The sequence below is a fragment of the Ursus maritimus genome, unplaced genomic scaffold, assembly GCF_017311325.1.
Source record: "Ursus maritimus isolate PB19 unplaced genomic scaffold, ASM1731132v1 scaffold_2, whole genome shotgun sequence".
NCBI lineage: Eukaryota > Metazoa > Chordata > Mammalia > Carnivora > Ursidae > Ursus > Ursus maritimus.
Window position 1 is genome coordinate 44863059 of NW_024424452.1, and position 14932 is coordinate 44877990.

Below are 14932 nucleotides of genomic sequence, written 5' to 3' on the forward strand. Positions count from 1 at the left end.
CAGCGACTCACGCCGCCCGCCTCTCGCACCTCTCGCTCACTCACCCGGAGAGGAAGATCCGGCTCTTCGAAGTTAGTGAACCTGCCCAAGGGCATCTTGCAAGCGACAGCCTGAGCTCTCTTTGTCCCCACACACCTTGCCCCACGAGACACGAACAGAAACTGGGGAAGAAAGGGAGGAATGTCGCCACAGGTGGTGAGGGCCTTGAAGGCCAGACTGAAGACTGATCGACACACGGAGGAAGTGGGAGCCGGGTCTGGTGTCCGGGACACAGTGATTTCGGATGAGCTATGACAAAGGAGCCAGGGTCGGGAGGTAACTGCTTTAAGTGTGAAGTGGGAACCAAATTTTCTTGGAAGATGCCTCCTCTTCCTCACACTCCGTTGTGGTATTGTGAGTCTCCTACATCAGCCCAGCCTGATTTCCATTCCATTTTGATTTAATCTGGGAGAACTGTCTGGCCTCTAGCTGGCCACCATGTCTGTGAGTTCCAGACCAGACTACCTGGCCAGGTCTGTGCTTAGCACCCAGATAATAGGCGGAGAGATTTGGAATGGGTGTTCAGACAGGGGCTCTAGGTGAGAGTTTATTTATTTGTTTGTTTTTTTAAAGATTTTATTTATTAGAGACAGAGAGAGAACACAAGCAGGGGGAGTGGGCAGGCAGAGGGAGAAACAGGCTCTCCGTTGAGCAAGGAGCCCAGTAGGGACTTGATCCCAGGACCCTGGGATCATGACCTGAGCCACAGGCAGATGCTTAACCAACTGAGCTCCCCAGGCGTCCCTAGGTGAGGGATTTTATTTTATTTTATTTTATTTTATTTTATTTATTTTATTTTATTAATATTTCATTTATTTATTTGACAGAGAGAGAAAGAGACAGAGAGCGCAAGTAGGCAGAGAGGCAGACAGAGGGACAGGGAGAAGCAGGCTCCCCACTTAGCCGAGAGCCTCAATCCCAGGGTCCCGGGATCATGACCTGAGCCAAAGGCAGACGCCTAACTGACTGAGCCACCCAGACACCCCTAGGTGAGGGAGTTTAGATGGAAGGAAGGTTTGAGCACTTTTGTGGAAGAAGAGTGAATCCACGTCTTTTCTGTAGGATGGGGGGAGCGTTATATTCCCCTGGCTCAGAAGGGAAGCCAGGGTCTCAGGACACCTCTGGGTTCATTTATGGGAAGCCTTCTCCTCTTCATAGAATGATCAAGAGGAAGTTCGGGGGGCGGGGTTTGCCCTCCTTTCCTGTGACCTCTAGTAGTCTAGGGACTCAGTTTGTGAAACTTTCCTCCTTTCACCGTCCGTTGTGCAGTGCAGAGGCTGACCCTGTGCTGCAGAGCGGATCCCAGGCTGGGGGAAGCCGGTCGGGCATGGAGAGGACTCGTAGACACCACTCCCGTGTTGTTCCCACCATCTGCTCTTCATCCCTCCCTCTACTCCTCACACCAAACACCCCTCCTAGCAGGAGCAGCCCTCTCTGTCCTCCCCTCACCCATGCCCCTACTTCTCCCCGTCCCCCAAAGCACCAGGCTCACACCTGACTCCTTCAATATTTATTGTAGAAAACAAGGAGCATCTTGGGAGAGGGCTGTAGGCCGGGCCAGTGGGTGTTCTAGGGGCCAGCTGCGGACCGAAGGCAATGGTCTGGACACCTGTCCGGCTGTGTTTTGAGGTCCATGAAATTGCTCAAGAAGTTGATCACGTCAGTTCCGGCCCTCTTGACCAGGGGTATTAGCTGCTCCTGTGTTTTCTCAACATAGGACCTGTATATTCAAAGGATGAGAGGTCAGTGTGAGAGACCCTAGGCACTGGCAGGAGCCTTGGTGGTGGTGGGAGGTGAGACCCAACTCCCCAGACTCTAGGGCCTGCTGCATCCTGCCATGGCAACGCTCCCAGGAGGAGAGGGAAGCTCTCCACTGGGCAGGGCGACAGACCCTAGAGACAGAAATTCAAAGCCTAGTTCCTGCTAGCCCTATCTGTCCAGGGGGGTCTATGGGATCCACAAAGTGGTGAAGGAATTTTTCTCTCCAACTTAAACCTCATGCTCCCTAACCCCCACCCTTGAGCTCCGACTTCTGTGCAACCTCCCATCTTTCCTTCTTTCTCTCTATAGCTCCCTGGTTCCTGGTTTCTTTCTTTCTTTTCTTTTTAAAAAGATTTTGTTTTTAAGCAATCTCTACACCCAACATGGGGCCCGTACTCAATACCCAGAGATCAAGAGTCACACGTTTTACCAACTGAGCCACCCGGGGGCACCCCTTGAGCCCCTTTCACTGAGACTTACTTGGCCTGGGCCTGAAGCTCTGGGCTCTTGACCTTCTCGAACAGGTCCTTGCCGTAGTCAGTCACGGTCTGGAAGTACTTAGAGACCAGGTTCTGCAGAGTCAGCTCCTCCGCCTGCCTCCGAACGATAGCCCCTGTGCGTGCACACGCGCGCGCACACACACACACACACACACACACACACACACATCAGCTGGGTCCCCAACAATGAGTCCTGGCCTCCTGCCAGGACTCTGTCAGTAGCCAGCCCCGCTCTCAGCCCCCTCCCCAAACAGGTACCCAGCTCCAGGTTTTCGGATGAGCTTTCTGAGCTATAGAGAGGGAGTGATCTTTCTCTGGAGCAGTCTGGCACAGGAGCACAGACAGATGGGATGCTAGGACCCCTAGCACCTCCTCCTTCTCGGGACCCCTCTCCATATGACGCCCACCTTCAAGGCTACCGACGGCGAGGAACAGCACAGCCATGGCAAGCAGCTTCATGGTGGTAACAGTGGGGACGGTGGCCTGGAAACAGTTGGGGGTGGGGGAGAAATGAGCACCAGCCCCTCCCCAGAGACTCCCACCTGGGTGCCCAACCTGGTTCTCTCCCTCCCCACAATTAAAACCTGGTCTTCTCTGGATCCTGGCCACACCACCTGCTCCCTTACCCTACCTGGTCAGCGTCTCTGTCCGTGCTGTGTCCGGCCCGGCTGGGGAGACGGGGGCTATATACATTTCTGCTTCCCCACCCCCCTGTCAGGTGATAAGGACTGCGGAAGGGCCCCATGGGGCAGGCTCCACGTTGGAGTAAACAAGTTGGAGAAATGGGGGAGGAGAGGACAAGCATGCGGGGAATCATGGTGATGATGTGGGAGGCAGGGGGTGCAGGCCTTAGTGGAGGCCAAGGGGGTATACTTCAGGCTTATTCAACACACATTCTTTTGGGGTCTGGGGCTGGCAGTCTTTGGATTTGAATGCTGCAGGAAGCAGGATTCCTAGTTTTCTTCCGGAAAGCCCTGCCATATCAAGCTCTCAGCCCTTGGTAACTTTGTCCCGCTGTGGCTAGATGTTATCTCCCCAGCCCTACCCCCTTGGCTGCAGCTTGGCAGAGAGGTATTGGGGAACAGAAGAAAGGGGAAAGGAGTTGAAATCAGGGGCAGGGGGCAAGGGGATGAGGATTAGGAGAATAAGGCTTAGGGCCAGAGGGCAGGTGTGATTGAATCTGTCCTGTTTTCAGTTAATGTGTAACGAGATGAGGGAAAAAACATGAAAACCCAGAATGACCCTTCTGAGTGCCGATAAACGAGTACACCCTACCCCCAATAAAACAAATTTGGAAAGCAGCCTCTGCCTTCCCCTTCCCAAATGGTGGGCTCTGGTAAGAGAGGAAGTGAATGAGAGTCTTCTACCAAGGATAAAGGTTGAAGTTCCCTAGCCACTGGATTACCTTATCATTCTAAGGTGATGGTCAGCCAATATGAGTCAGCGGGGGCCAGAGCATCCCTTTGACCAAAGCCTCAGCCCCTGTGCCAGCCCCGATTGTGAGGGAGGACAAAGGTACATTCCCCAAGCCCAAGGCATTTGGGTGAAATCAGCTAAATAGATACCAGAAGCATTTGTATCTTTTATCCTTTTGCCCTCAAAGTGTACATAGAACATTCTTGAGACATGGAGATGGAGGTATGAGGGCTAGTGAGGGAAGCGACTGGAGCCTAAAAAAATCTTACCCCATCTACAATTATTCCTCTGTGGAGTGCTCAGTTCTTGAAGGGCACTGCATTGACGGTCCCTGGCTTTGGACTGAAGTGCATTTGGGGTCCAGAGTCCATATTCCTAGATTTTATTTGCCAACTATGCCCAGGCAATAAGGGAAGGATTAGCCGATAGGGGGCAGTTGTTTCAGGGAATCGTTCTGCTAGAACTAAGGCTGCAACCCCTGCTTCTCTACCCCAAACTCCCACCCATTCCCATTCCACCAAGAGAACTACAAGGTGAACTTTGAGAGGTGCAGACCTCCATGTCTCCATAGGGAGAGCTGTACTTGCGAGCAGTACTCATTCGTAGGTGTGCCCTGGGGTGTACTGGGGACGGCTGTGAGGAGTCCCCGAGGGGTTCGAGGTGGGGACACCTAGGAGCCATATGAACCGGGGTTCGAATGCAGTATTCACAATCATTCCCTCTGCCACCCTTCACAAAACGGAAGCCTCCAGGCTGTACGGCGAAAGGAGTTTCAGCGGCCCAAGCTCCAAGATGCTCCCTCTGGTGTCTACTACGTTCACAGCGTTTTCCCGACCTTGTTGAGGCCGGGCGATCTAAGGCCATCTACTTGAATAAGTCTGAGGAGCTACCAATCAAGTCCCGCCCGCCTCTGCAGTGCCAGGGTTGGAGCTCTCTGGACCTGACTCTGCCTCTCCTTCGCTTCCTTCTCTCCCATTGGCCCCTGGGAGACGGAGGCAGCCTTTTTTTTCTTTTTTTTTTAATCGGTTGGGCGGGGCCCAATCATGGGAGGGTCGGGTCTTTAAAGTCTTTTTTGCCCGATTCCAAGATGGCGCCCATGACCACGCTGAGAATGCAGCGTGAAGCCGCAGTCCTGCCATCACTCAAGATGGCTGCCCCCATCAAGATGACCGGGGTGTGCCGGGGGAAAAGGGGCAGCATGATAGTCTGAGACGGTAAGGGCCATTGCTTCATTGCAAGCCTCACCTTGGGGTCTAGGAGTGAAGAGCAGAAAGACTGGGAAGCTGGGTGAGGTCTGTGATGGGAGCTGAGATTAGAGAATGGGGGAGGAGTCGGGGTGACAGGTGGGGGTGAAGAATCAAGGATGGGACGGGAGTGTGCCTGGGGTTCAATCTCCCCACCGGTACCCTCTCCCCACTCTTCCTGTTCCAGGTCTAGCATCGGACCATGTGGAAGTTTCTGGGACTGGGGAGTCGGATGATGGGGGGTGGGACCCGTTGGGGGTAGAGGGAGCAATAGCGTCCTTTCTCAGGCTAACCCCGGGCCCTCCCCTGTTCTCTGGACTGAAATGGGGAACACATTGGGCCTGGCACCGATGGGGGCTTTGCCCCGCCGGAGCCCCCGTCGAGAGGAACCTCTGCCCAACCCTGGGAGCTTCGATGAGCTGCACCGCCTATGCAAAGGTGAGAACTTGGCATTTGGGTGTCTCACGTTGAAGGGGCAGAGGAGGGGAGGGTCTTGAATGCTGGGTGCCCAGTGATGGGATCCGGAAAGGGGAGATCCCAGCTGGGGCATCCAGCCTCAGGGAGGATCAGGTACCCGAATGGAGTGGAACATTTCATGGTAGGACTTGAAAGGAGGTCAGTTCCTCCAAAGTGCCTCAATGGGACTGAAAAGGGGAGACGACTTCTTGGGGTAGAGGTTCCTTGTCTGTGCTTATTCCTCCCCTTCCCGTCCCCTCCACCCCCTTCAGATGTGTTCCCAGCACAGATGGAGGGAGTGAAGCTCGTTGTCAACAAGGTTCTGAGCAGCCATTTCCAGGTGCTCCCACTTCTCTGGCCCTCTACTATTCCTCCCTGCCTATCCCTGGATCCTCTCCTCCTTGCCTTTGTACTCAAGCCTTAACCAGGCTATGTGGGACAAATGAGGGAGGATGTGGGGCTCTCTTTACTTCCCTTGCCTGGGGGACTTGTTGCTTTTAGTTTTGGTGACCCTCTGTATATTTTGGAATATTTGGGATTCTTATAAGGCCTTCTGGATGGGGAGAAGAGGAAGGGTGGAACAGGGATTGAAATGAGCAGGAATGCTTTCCTCCATTGACTTCTCTTTCCTCAGGTGGCTCACACTGTGCATATGAGTGCCCTGGGCTTGCCAGGCTATCACCTCCATGCGGCCTATGCCGGGGACTGGCAACTTAGCCCCACCGAGGTGAGGACGCCTTACACCTGGGTCATCTCCCTAAAAGCCCACCCAGGACCCGGGTCTAGAGGAGGAGGAAGGGAGTGTGTTATGGGAAAGAATGTACACGGCACCTGCTTCTCTATTTCCTCTGAATGGGAGAGAGTGGGGGAAGCATTTGTGTGATGAGCCGGAGTTTGTCTCTGTGGCCCCACTAGGGGGCGCTGGGTACTGTTAAAGAAATCCTGGATGGTTGGATGGAAGCTGAGCGGTGCCCCCCAGCTCAGTCTTGCTGTGTCCACTCTTCAACAGGTGTTCCCCACTGTGGTAGGGGATATGGACAGCAGTGGCAGCCTCAACGCCCAGGTCCTGCTCCTCTTGGCAGAGCGGCTCCGAGCCAAGGCTGTCTTCCAGGTGATCCATGGTTCCTGCCTCCATCCACTGAAGCATTTCCTCTTTCTCCATGAGTGTCCTGCTCTGGGGCGCTCCAGGGAGAAGATCAGGGCAGGAGTGACCTTCCGGGGGCGGGGGGAAGTCCTTACTCCTCGTTCTCCCTACCCAGACACAGCAGGCCAAGTTCCTGACGTGGCAGTTCGATGGCGAGTACCGGGGAGATGACTACACAGCCACTTTGACCCTAGGGAATCCTGACCTGATTGGGGAATCGGGTGAGGAACTGGGACGGGGTGCTTTTTATCTTGGCTGCCCACTTGCTGGTGTTGGCTCTGCCTTCTTATCGTCTGTACAGTTGAGGGATTAGAAACTTCTGGGACAGGGTGGGGTGGGGGCGCAGGGATGCTGTCCCTATGACTGACCCCATGTCTCTCCACTACCCCCACAGTGATCATGGTGGCCCACTTCCTGCAGAGCCTCACCCATCGGCTGGTGCTGGGAGGAGAGCTAGTCTATCACCGGCGGCCAGGCGAAGAGGGCGCCATCTTGACGCTGGCTGGGAAATACTCGGGTACGGGGTGAGGAGGAATGGTGACAGGGAGGGGAGATTCTGAACTCGGTGAGGGTTCCTGACCTGTGTCCTGCTACAGTAACGCTCCTTGTCTCCTGCATTTTGGTTTTTACAGCGGTACACTGGGTAGCTACATTGAATGTGGGATCAGGTGGGGCCCATGCAAGTTATTACCACAGGGCAAACGAACAGGTGAGACTACCGATGCCGTCCCCCACCCCAGCAAGTCAGTCGTGAACTTGTGCCCCTGCAGACCTCCACAGGCCCCCTGCCCTGCAGGTCGTCCCACCCACACGATACAGAGATTTCACGCATGCCTCCGTTCCTCTGATCCCCCGTCAGGACTCCTCTGGTCCCCACTGACACAGATCCTTCTCCCATCCTTGCCCGTGGTTCTCAGGTCCAAGTTGGAGTGGAATTTGAGGCCAACACAAGGCTACAAGACACAACCTTCTCCTTTGGTTACCACCTGACTCTGCCCCAGGCCAACATGGTGTTTAGAGGTAAGGGATATTAAGATGGCATTCGGAGGTGCTGAGGGACTGGGGGGACAGGGGGTGGAGGGAAGCTTACTTCTGACCTTGCTTCTGACCCCTGTCTCCAAACCTGTGAAATAACCTAGACTGTATCGTGTTCCCCAACAGGCTTGGTGGACAGTAACTGGTGTGTGGGTGCTGTGCTGGAGAAGAAGATGCCCCCCTTGCCGGTCACCCTGGCCCTTGGAGCCTTCCTCAATCACTGGCGCAACAGATTCCATTGTGGCTTCAGCATCACTGTGGGCTGAGGCTGTCCCAGGGCCAGCCCCGCGGACGCTGGAACCTCTGAGTCAGGGGCCCTAGGGCCAGAGACTAGGCCCCCTCTCCAAAGCCCACCTTGCCGGGTGACCTCTGGGTCCCAGGAGCAGAGTGGGGGACAGGACCGAACTGGAGCTGCCACAGGGGCAGTTGCTGAGGCAGTAGTGTGAGGCTCCCACCTCTGCCACCGGCCCCAGGGTCCTCTTCCCGTGCTCTTGTGGCTCTGGACTAAGGGAGAAGGATTAAGGGGTGTGTCTGGCCGACTTTCCTCCCCTCACTTCCCCCTTCTCCATTTCCCTATCGATTAAAGCTCCTAGCTTCTTCCTGTCCACAGCAGAACAGTCTGCATGGGATCAGCTCCCTATCCTGTTTTCCATCCCAGAGTCTCCCAGGGCTGGGAAAGTAGGGCTGAAGGGCTAAATCTTTGACCTCAGAAAGTGCCCCCCCCTTCCCAGAAGGAGCTTCTTTACCTCTTAGCCCTGAGGCTTCCTCCCCCATCTTCCGTGCTTCCAGAGAACAGTTCTGTCCCTGTGGTCATCCCTCACCAACCCCAAGACTGCATGAAGAGGCAGTTATTGCTTTAGTCTTTCATTGCAACCACTGGGCTCCCTTTCTACTGGTCCCCACCTCTGGCTCAGCATTTTCCCCTTTCCAGTCCAGTGCGTCCAGATGGGCTGGGGAAGGAGGCAAGCTGGGGCCTCAGCTGCAGATCTCCTGGAGCAGTGGCATCATGGCGGACAGTCCCTGGACGTGCTGGATTTGGTACCCATATGCGTTGTTAATGCTCCGGAGCTCAGCCAACAGGCCCAGCAGCTTCGCATACCGAAACCTTTGGAGGAAGTAGTGGGGTCACCAGGGAAAGAGGAAAATAAGGTAGCTTAGAGTCTCGTCTTAAGGTCCTGCCCCCCTGAACTTTCCCTCAGCGAAGCTGGGTCTGAACACTAGAGAAAATCGTGCTCTGGTATGACAAATTTATCAAAAATTCCAAAGGTCCCTGAGGTCTTCTCTCACCATGCTATTTTTCTTGAATCCAGAGGTCCAAGGGCCAAGTGTGAAGAAAGCCCCAGACTTGGTCAGAACTTCAACTGTGTGGAATCTGTGCACCTGGCCTTCCAGGGCAGGTTCTAGAAGGGGGGTGTGTTCTGTGGTATAAAGCCTCCCTCTTCCGGCCAAACTGGCTCGTTGAGGAACAAACGAAAACAAGTGGGGTGTACCTCAGAGCCTGGATAGGTCACGGACTGCTGAGCCAGGGACTGGCTTTGGCCAGGAAACTGAATGACCATAACTTCGAGGGGGATGAAAAATTAAGGGAATGGGCCAATGGAGAGGAAGGGAAGGGCCAAGGAAAGAGAGCAAACAGGAATCTTGGAAGGCTGCTTTAGCCTGGGGAGGTGGGCGGGTAAGGTGATGGGTGTCATCAATCTCAGGAATGCTATTATACAGAGCCTGCGAACTACTACTTTGCATCTCTACTGAATAAAAAAAAAAATCTGGAAAAAATCAGATGAAACAACAGTAGGAGCGATTTGGATGCCAGAAGCATATGAGGTGTGAGGGAAGGACTAGAGCCCCCAAGGGACCTGGTTTCCCAGAGGAAAGGACAGTAAAGCATCCCTCCTGAGCCATGTTTCCCTCGCTTCCTGCCCTGACGCAGCCTCCAAGCCCCCAGGCTCCCCCATACCGATGCCCAGGCCTTGGCGGCTGGCCCTTGATGTAGCTGTGCAGAGTCAGTGCCATCACCTCTTGCAGACGATCGATCTCCTCCCTCTGGGTAACCCCAGGCCTGTCTGTAAGACGGGGGGACAGGAAGGACAGGTGGGGGCGGGCAGGGCCTGCAGCCACAGCTGGACCCAGGCCAGGTTTGAAGACAAAGCCGGAGGGATTCACGGGGCTGGGAGTTTGGGTGGACGTGGAGGAGCAGAAGCTTCTGGGCTTTGGGGGACGCTCACCGGGAGAGAAGAGGGCCATGGCAGCCATGAGCACATACTCGGGCTCCTGGAGCTGGAGTCGCCTCAGTGTCGCATGGAAGCGGAAGAGCAGCTCTAAAAACTCTTCCTGGAACCCCGCTGTGGGAGATGCTGGTCTTAGCATCCTTCTGGTCACCCCGCCACGTACCATACCGCAAAGGAGGCAGGCCCGCCACGGTTCTAGCACCGCCTCACCGTGGACGCCGTCCTCCAGTGTGTAGCGGAGCGGCCCACAGAAGAAGTTTTGTGTTTGGAGACAGAAAGTGGTATTGAGTGCGATATGACAGATTTCGACCGCTGCTCCCTTGAGAAGGGAGATCTGGTCCTCCATGGGCAGGGACCTGTGGGGAGCGGACAAGAGCATTTGAGGCTCTACCCCGAACTCAGGGAGAGGAGCTCCCAGTTCTGATGGAGGTACTTAGAACCACAGGAGGGAATTCAGGACCTGGTGCTTGGAAAGGCTGCAGGATGTGTTAGTGGGCCAGTGACTGTTTCTGGCGTGTGTGTGTGTGTGTGTGTGTGTGTATGTGTGTGTGTGAGAGATTATAATTTACTGCAGTGTTTTCCTCCTGAAAGGTAAGGGGAGGTCACGTACCGGAAGAGGGGCAGGTCCTTGGTGAACTTGATGACTTGCTGTACCATGAAAGTGTTGACCTCTGCGAAGTGCACGAGCAGAGGCAGTACGGGGACCGTGATGGGCAGGCGCTGGTGGTGGGTGAACAGATGAGCTGGAGGCTGCAGAGATCAGAGCCTGGGTAAGAGGCCCTGGTCCCAGGGGTCGCTCCAGCCCTCTGTTGGAAGGTTCCGGGCTGAGGAGCCTGTCGACGCGGGGGTTCTGGAGGAGTCTTGTCCTCTGTAGTGAGGCATGGCACACCGCCCCCTCCCTCAGGTCACCTCCTCGGGCACCCCGTTGGTCCCCTTTCAGCCCAAAGCCCCTGTAAAGGCTCACCCTGAACTGCACGAACTGGTCAAACATGGTGCCCACGTGGCGGGTGTGGGCCCCCAGGAGTGTCTGGACCAGCTCTTGCTGCTCCTTGCTCAGCTGTGCTGGCGCTTGCTGTGCCCGCCGCTGGGCCTGCTTCGCTCGCCGCATTGCCAGTGCTTCCGCCGACAGGATCACTGTGCCCGGGGAAGACGTAGGACAACGCCATTGAGACCCATGGAGAGCACCTCCCTCTGCCAGCCCCCTGTCTGGGAGCCCTGGGGGACCCCGCACGGTGAAGGATGCGGGAAGGGAGGAGCATTCCTGAGGCCCCCTTGGGCTTGGCTGAAGCCCTGGAGCCTCCAGTGGCAGGGGATTCCTGCCCACTGTCCCCCACCCAGGAGGCCCGGTCCCGGAAAACAAGGCACCGTCGGGGGAAAGGACGGGTGGAGAGTAAAGTGGTCACGGTGAAGGGAGATGTTTGGCTTCTGGGCGACCACTGAAGAGGGAGAGTTCTTGGTTCCTAAAGCATCACCTTCTGTTTACATAGCCCTAAATGTCAAGGGTTCTGAGGTTAAATCTCGCTGGATGAAACAACCCTATGGGTAGAGGGCAGACAGGGCAGGTGTTATTATCCAGATTTTTCAGGTACATAAGCGGGCTGGCATTCCAGTGGCAGGTGCAAGGTCACAAAATACTAAAGTGTTGCAAGCCAAGAGGTTTTGACTTCAACAGTTCGCACTGCTCCATATTGAAAAGTAGTGTGCTATCGTGGGAGAGCAAGGGCTTGGGGGTCAGAAGAGTCTGAACGTGGACGCTGTAACTTTGTAGCTGAGTGAGCTCCAGTGACATCGTCTGTTGGGAGCAGCGCCGAATTACATGGCACAGAGAAATGGCATTCGATGATTCATTCAACAGTTGTCAAGTACTTACTAAGGGACATGCACTCTATGTGACAGGGAAGTCAGGCTGTATGGATAGCTAGGGGAAGAGCATCCTGGACGGAGGGCAAGTGCGAAGTCCCGAGGAGGGCGTGCTGGGTGTGCTTGAGGGGGCATTGAAGTCCGTGTGGCTGTGAGCGAAGGAGCAAGGCGGGAAGAGGAGGAGGTTAAATCTGGGAGGCTGTCTGGGGAGCTAGACCATGAGATCTTGGACTGTAAGAGAGATGAGGAGCCACTGGGATTTTGAGCAGAACAGAAACATCATCTGACTCGTTTCCAAAAGCTTACTGTTCTTGTGTGGAGGATATGCTTTGGGAACGAGGGCAAAGCAGAGAGACCTAGTCAGTGGATTCTTGTGTTGGTAGGGGGCCAACTCACTTTCCTTCTTCATGCCAGCTTCTAGGCACTTCTGCAACCTGCAGGCTGGGCAGTGGCGTCTCTGGGCCTTGTTGACCTTACAGCTTCCAGCAAAGGGGCAGGTGAGATCGGTGCTTTTGCTGACTGTTCGTCTGTGAGAGATGGAGACATTCGGGACGCTGGTCGCGGATGGCAGTGAGCAGGTGGCTGTGTGAGGGGCTGAGATGACATGGTCTACAAGGATCTGTGGGGACGTGGGCTAATCTGACCTGTGCCCAAGGGTCCCTAAGGGTGGGTAGGGTCCAGCACATCTCGAGCGTAGGGGCACAGGATCACTGGCTTGGTGCTTTGCAGGTAGTGGGCACAGAAGAAGTGCTCTTGACTGACGGGTTGTGTCCGCAGGACAAACACAGGCTTCCTTCTAGTATTCTATCACCCGTCTATGCAGTGTTGGGGTTGGCAAGATGTAGCATGCTGGCCACAGGGTGGTCAGGCTCCGAGAGCCAGGAGTAATGTAGCTGGGCAGGTGCCACGGCTTAAAGGCTGCCCGGTGGGCAGTCTGGGAGGTGGTTTCTCCTGGGGAGAAGCCTCTTACCTGAAGAAGCCCTTGCAGCCCTCACAGGTCAGGGCATGGAAATGATAGCCTGTGGCTCGGTCCCCACATACCATACAGCTCCTCGGCCCATCCTCCCCACCGGCCATGGCTTCAGATGTTGCGATGGCCATCACAGACTCCTGGATGTGGGAAGGGTTCGCAGTCAGCTGGAGGCCACCCTTGACACTCTTCTCCCCCTTCTGTAGAACCTCTTCCCAAACCTGCCCTGGGCCCAACCCTCTGCGTTATCTGTATTTTATTGCTTTAGTCTCTGGCCCCCCAAAGATTTCCTACCTGCTACTCTCAGGCCTGTCACTGGCAGGCCACAGAATGTGGTGTGGGCTGCCTCTCCCCAGACTTCCACTCTGCCCCCGCTTTCCCCTTGGCCTCAGGAACTGCTAGCGTTTGCAGTTAGGGATTATGGCCCTCCGTACCTGGGAAACAAGGAACTTCTGCTGTGTGTGGCCTCCAGTTGGTCTCAGCGACTACCTAGAGAGGCCACAGACTCTGGACCCAGGACAAAGGCCCAGGTGGGAGGTTCTCCCAGCATGCCCATGGTGTGGGTTGCTGGCACTGGGGAGGGACCCTGCTGGGTAGAGGCCTCATGACTCACCAGAAGCTGCTGCTTATCAGATCCACAGAGATCTTCCCTACTACTGAGCTTCAGGCTAGATCTGGAAGCCTCCTTTGAACCTGGATCTTGGACAAGCTGGGAAGAGAGAGGGAGAGACAGAGCAAGCTTTTTCACGTGCAGGATGACAATAGTAAAAGAACAGGCGTACCGATTGCATGAGGCTCCCAGAAGGAAGGTTCTTGAAAGAGACCAGGGTCTAATTAAGAGCTTAGGCAAAGAGCTAGTGAGGTCTACACTTCCTAACTAAGGAAGGCTGAGGAATACATCAGAGTGGCCTCTTAACAAATTAGAGGTAGTGGTTAGGATTGATTTGAGAACTCTTGCACTGAGCTGCTTCGTGGGCATATGACCTGTGCAGTCACACAGGACCCTGGCCCCAGAGGGCCCTTGGGTTTGGTTTAATACTCTGCCGTTGCTGTCTTGAAATTCTTAATGATTTTTTGAACAAGGGAATCTGTATTTTCATTTTTCGGGGGGCCCCACAAATTACATTCTTGGTCCTATCTGGAGCCAAGATGAAGGACTTCTAATTAATAGGTTTAAGAATCACAAGGATTAGGGGTGCCTGGGTGGCACAGTGGTTAAGCGTCTGCCTTCGGCTCAGGGCGTGATCCCGGCGTTCTGGGATCGAGCCCCACATCAGGCTCCTCTGCTATGAGCCTGCTTCTTCCTCTCCCACTCCCCCTGCTTGTGTTCCCTCTCTCGCTGGCTGTCTCTCTCTCTGTCGAATAAATAAATAAAATCTTAAAAAAAAAAAAAAAGAATCACAAGGATTGTGTCTTAGTGCTTCACCAGGATTGTCTTAGTGCTCCATCAACACTGAATATTTTTGCAGGTGTGAGTGTGTGTGTGTGTGTGTGTGTGTGTATGTATTTTCCCGATATCGATGAACAGGAAAAGTATCTCAAAAGCTATTTGGATGTTTTGGGGATGGACAATGTGTTCGTTACATCTCTGTTGGATAAATCTGATATCGCACACACACTGAATAAAGTCCAAAGCTGGTTCTTCTCATTTGAAAGGTCCTTCTCACTGCAGATCTCCCTGGGTGTTTGCTCTTTCTCTACTTGTACGGTCTTCTCCCACTAGAAGTAAGCATTTTCCTTTTCTTGGTCCTGTCTTTTTCTTCCATTAAGAGTTCAATTATAATTAACGTTGCCCTAAATATGAATTTAAAACCCACGGGCAGGTTGGAGTCATAAAAACAGAGAGAAGCAGGGGGAAGAGACAGAGCCTTGTTTAGGTCCCCAGAATGAATTGTATAAACTATAACATTTTGGAATAAGCGGAGTTCCAGAGAGCACAGGTGCTTAGATCGGGTTCTTGGGAGACGCTGAGCACATCTGTCGGTATGCTCGCCGGAGTGTGACTGTGAGATTGCGTACGAAATCATTTAATCAACAAATAGCGACTGGGAACATAGTAGGTTCCCTACTATGTGGTAGACAGCAGGGATGGAAAGATGAATGAGATGCTCTTCTGGCCTTACGGAACTTAAATGTGTTAGTGAGGAAGACAGACCTTTGCACAGATGCAAAGAAATATAATCAGATCAGGGATGGTGCTGTGCACACGGCATATGGGACCACAGAGGAGGGGCAGCTGATCCGCTTTGGCAAAAAGGTGTTGAGGAGGAGGCAGGAAA

The 14932-nt window shown here is 54.3% G+C and overlaps 3 protein-coding genes across 8 annotated transcripts; 1 reads left to right on the top strand and 2 right to left on the bottom strand.

Moving 5' to 3' along the window:
* Window positions 1-956: 956 nt before the first annotated feature.
* APOA2 (apolipoprotein A2) lies at window positions 957-2899 on the bottom strand. The gene is made up of 3 exons (XM_008700651.2): window positions 2708-2899; window positions 2281-2413; window positions 957-1759 (listed from the first exon to the last, which is right to left on the bottom strand). The coding sequence occupies exons 1-3, from the start codon at window positions 2757-2759 to the stop codon at window positions 1609-1611; spliced, it is 336 nt and encodes a 111-aa protein (XP_008698873.1). The 5' UTR covers window positions 2760-2899; the 3' UTR covers window positions 957-1608.
* Window positions 2900-4773: 1874 nt separating this feature from the next.
* TOMM40L (translocase of outer mitochondrial membrane 40 like) lies at window positions 4774-8200 on the top strand. 2 transcript variants are annotated; one of them, XM_008700650.2, is made up of 10 exons: window positions 4774-4930; window positions 5248-5398; window positions 5689-5756; window positions 6051-6143; window positions 6426-6527; window positions 6676-6781; window positions 6955-7077; window positions 7193-7269; window positions 7478-7580; window positions 7722-8200. In XM_008700650.2, the coding sequence occupies exons 2-10, from the start codon at window positions 5284-5286 to the stop codon at window positions 7859-7861; spliced, it is 927 nt and encodes a 308-aa protein (XP_008698872.1). In that variant the 5' UTR covers window positions 4774-4930; window positions 5248-5283; the 3' UTR covers window positions 7862-8200. The 2 variants fall into 2 exon arrangements, with proteins under 2 accessions (XP_008698872.1, XP_008698871.1); XM_008700649.2 differs by having other exon boundaries at window positions 4784-4930; window positions 5148-5398.
* Window positions 8201-8349: 149 nt separating this feature from the next.
* NR1I3 (nuclear receptor subfamily 1 group I member 3) lies at window positions 8350-13907 on the bottom strand. Of its 5 annotated transcripts, none has more exons than XM_008700646.2 (8): window positions 12654-13907; window positions 12080-12210; window positions 10788-10957; window positions 10434-10573; window positions 10034-10179; window positions 9821-9937; window positions 9553-9658; window positions 8350-8700 (listed from the first exon to the last, which is right to left on the bottom strand). In XM_008700646.2, the coding sequence occupies exons 1-8, from the start codon at window positions 12782-12784 to the stop codon at window positions 8571-8573; spliced, it is 1071 nt and encodes a 356-aa protein (XP_008698868.1). In that variant the 5' UTR covers window positions 12785-13907; the 3' UTR covers window positions 8350-8570. The 5 variants fall into 5 exon arrangements, with proteins under 5 accessions (XP_008698868.1, XP_008698867.1, XP_008698866.1 ...); XM_008700645.2 differs by having other exon boundaries at window positions 9821-9949; XM_008700644.2 differs by having other exon boundaries at window positions 9553-9673; window positions 9821-9949.
* Between the last annotated feature and the right edge of the window lie 1025 nt (window positions 13908-14932).

What these genes read in the sequence shown, in the direction of transcription:
- APOA2 (XM_008700651.2), bottom strand. Translation starts at nt 2,759, where the DNA reads ATGAAGCTGCTTGCCATGGCTGTGCTGTTCCTCGCCGTCGGTAGCCTT. An exon ending in CGCCGTCGGTAGCCTTGAAG is followed by an intron (nt 2,414 to 2,707) that starts GTGGGCGTCATA and finishes GTGCACGCACAG; the next exon opens with GGGCTATCGTTCGGAGGCAG. An exon ending in GAGCTTCAGGCCCAGGCCAA is followed by an intron (nt 1,760 to 2,280) that starts GTAAGTCTCAGT and finishes TTGAATATACAG; the next exon opens with GTCCTATGTTGAGAAAACAC.
- TOMM40L (XM_008700650.2), top strand. Translation starts at nt 5,284, where the DNA reads ATGGGGAACACATTGGGCCTGGCACCGATGGGGGCTTTGCCCCGCCGG. An exon ending in GCTGCACCGCCTATGCAAAG is followed by an intron (nt 5,399 to 5,688) that starts GTGAGAACTTGG and finishes CACCCCCTTCAG; the next exon opens with ATGTGTTCCCAGCACAGATG. An exon ending in GGCAACTTAGCCCCACCGAG is followed by an intron (nt 6,144 to 6,425) that starts GTGAGGACGCCT and finishes ACTCTTCAACAG; the next exon opens with GTGTTCCCCACTGTGGTAGG.
- NR1I3 (XM_008700644.2), bottom strand. Translation starts at nt 12,784, where the DNA reads ATGGCCATCGCAACATCTGAAGCCATGGCCGGTGGGGAGGATGGGCCG. An exon ending in ACCAGTTCGTGCAGTTCAGG is followed by an intron (nt 10,574 to 10,787) that starts GTGAGCCTTTAC and finishes TGATCTCTGCAG; the next exon opens with CCTCCAGCTCATCTGTTCAC. An exon ending in ACTGGAGGACGGCGTCCACG is followed by an intron (nt 9,950 to 10,033) that starts GTGAGGCGGTGC and finishes TGCTAAGACCAG; the next exon opens with CATCTCCCACAGCGGGGTTC.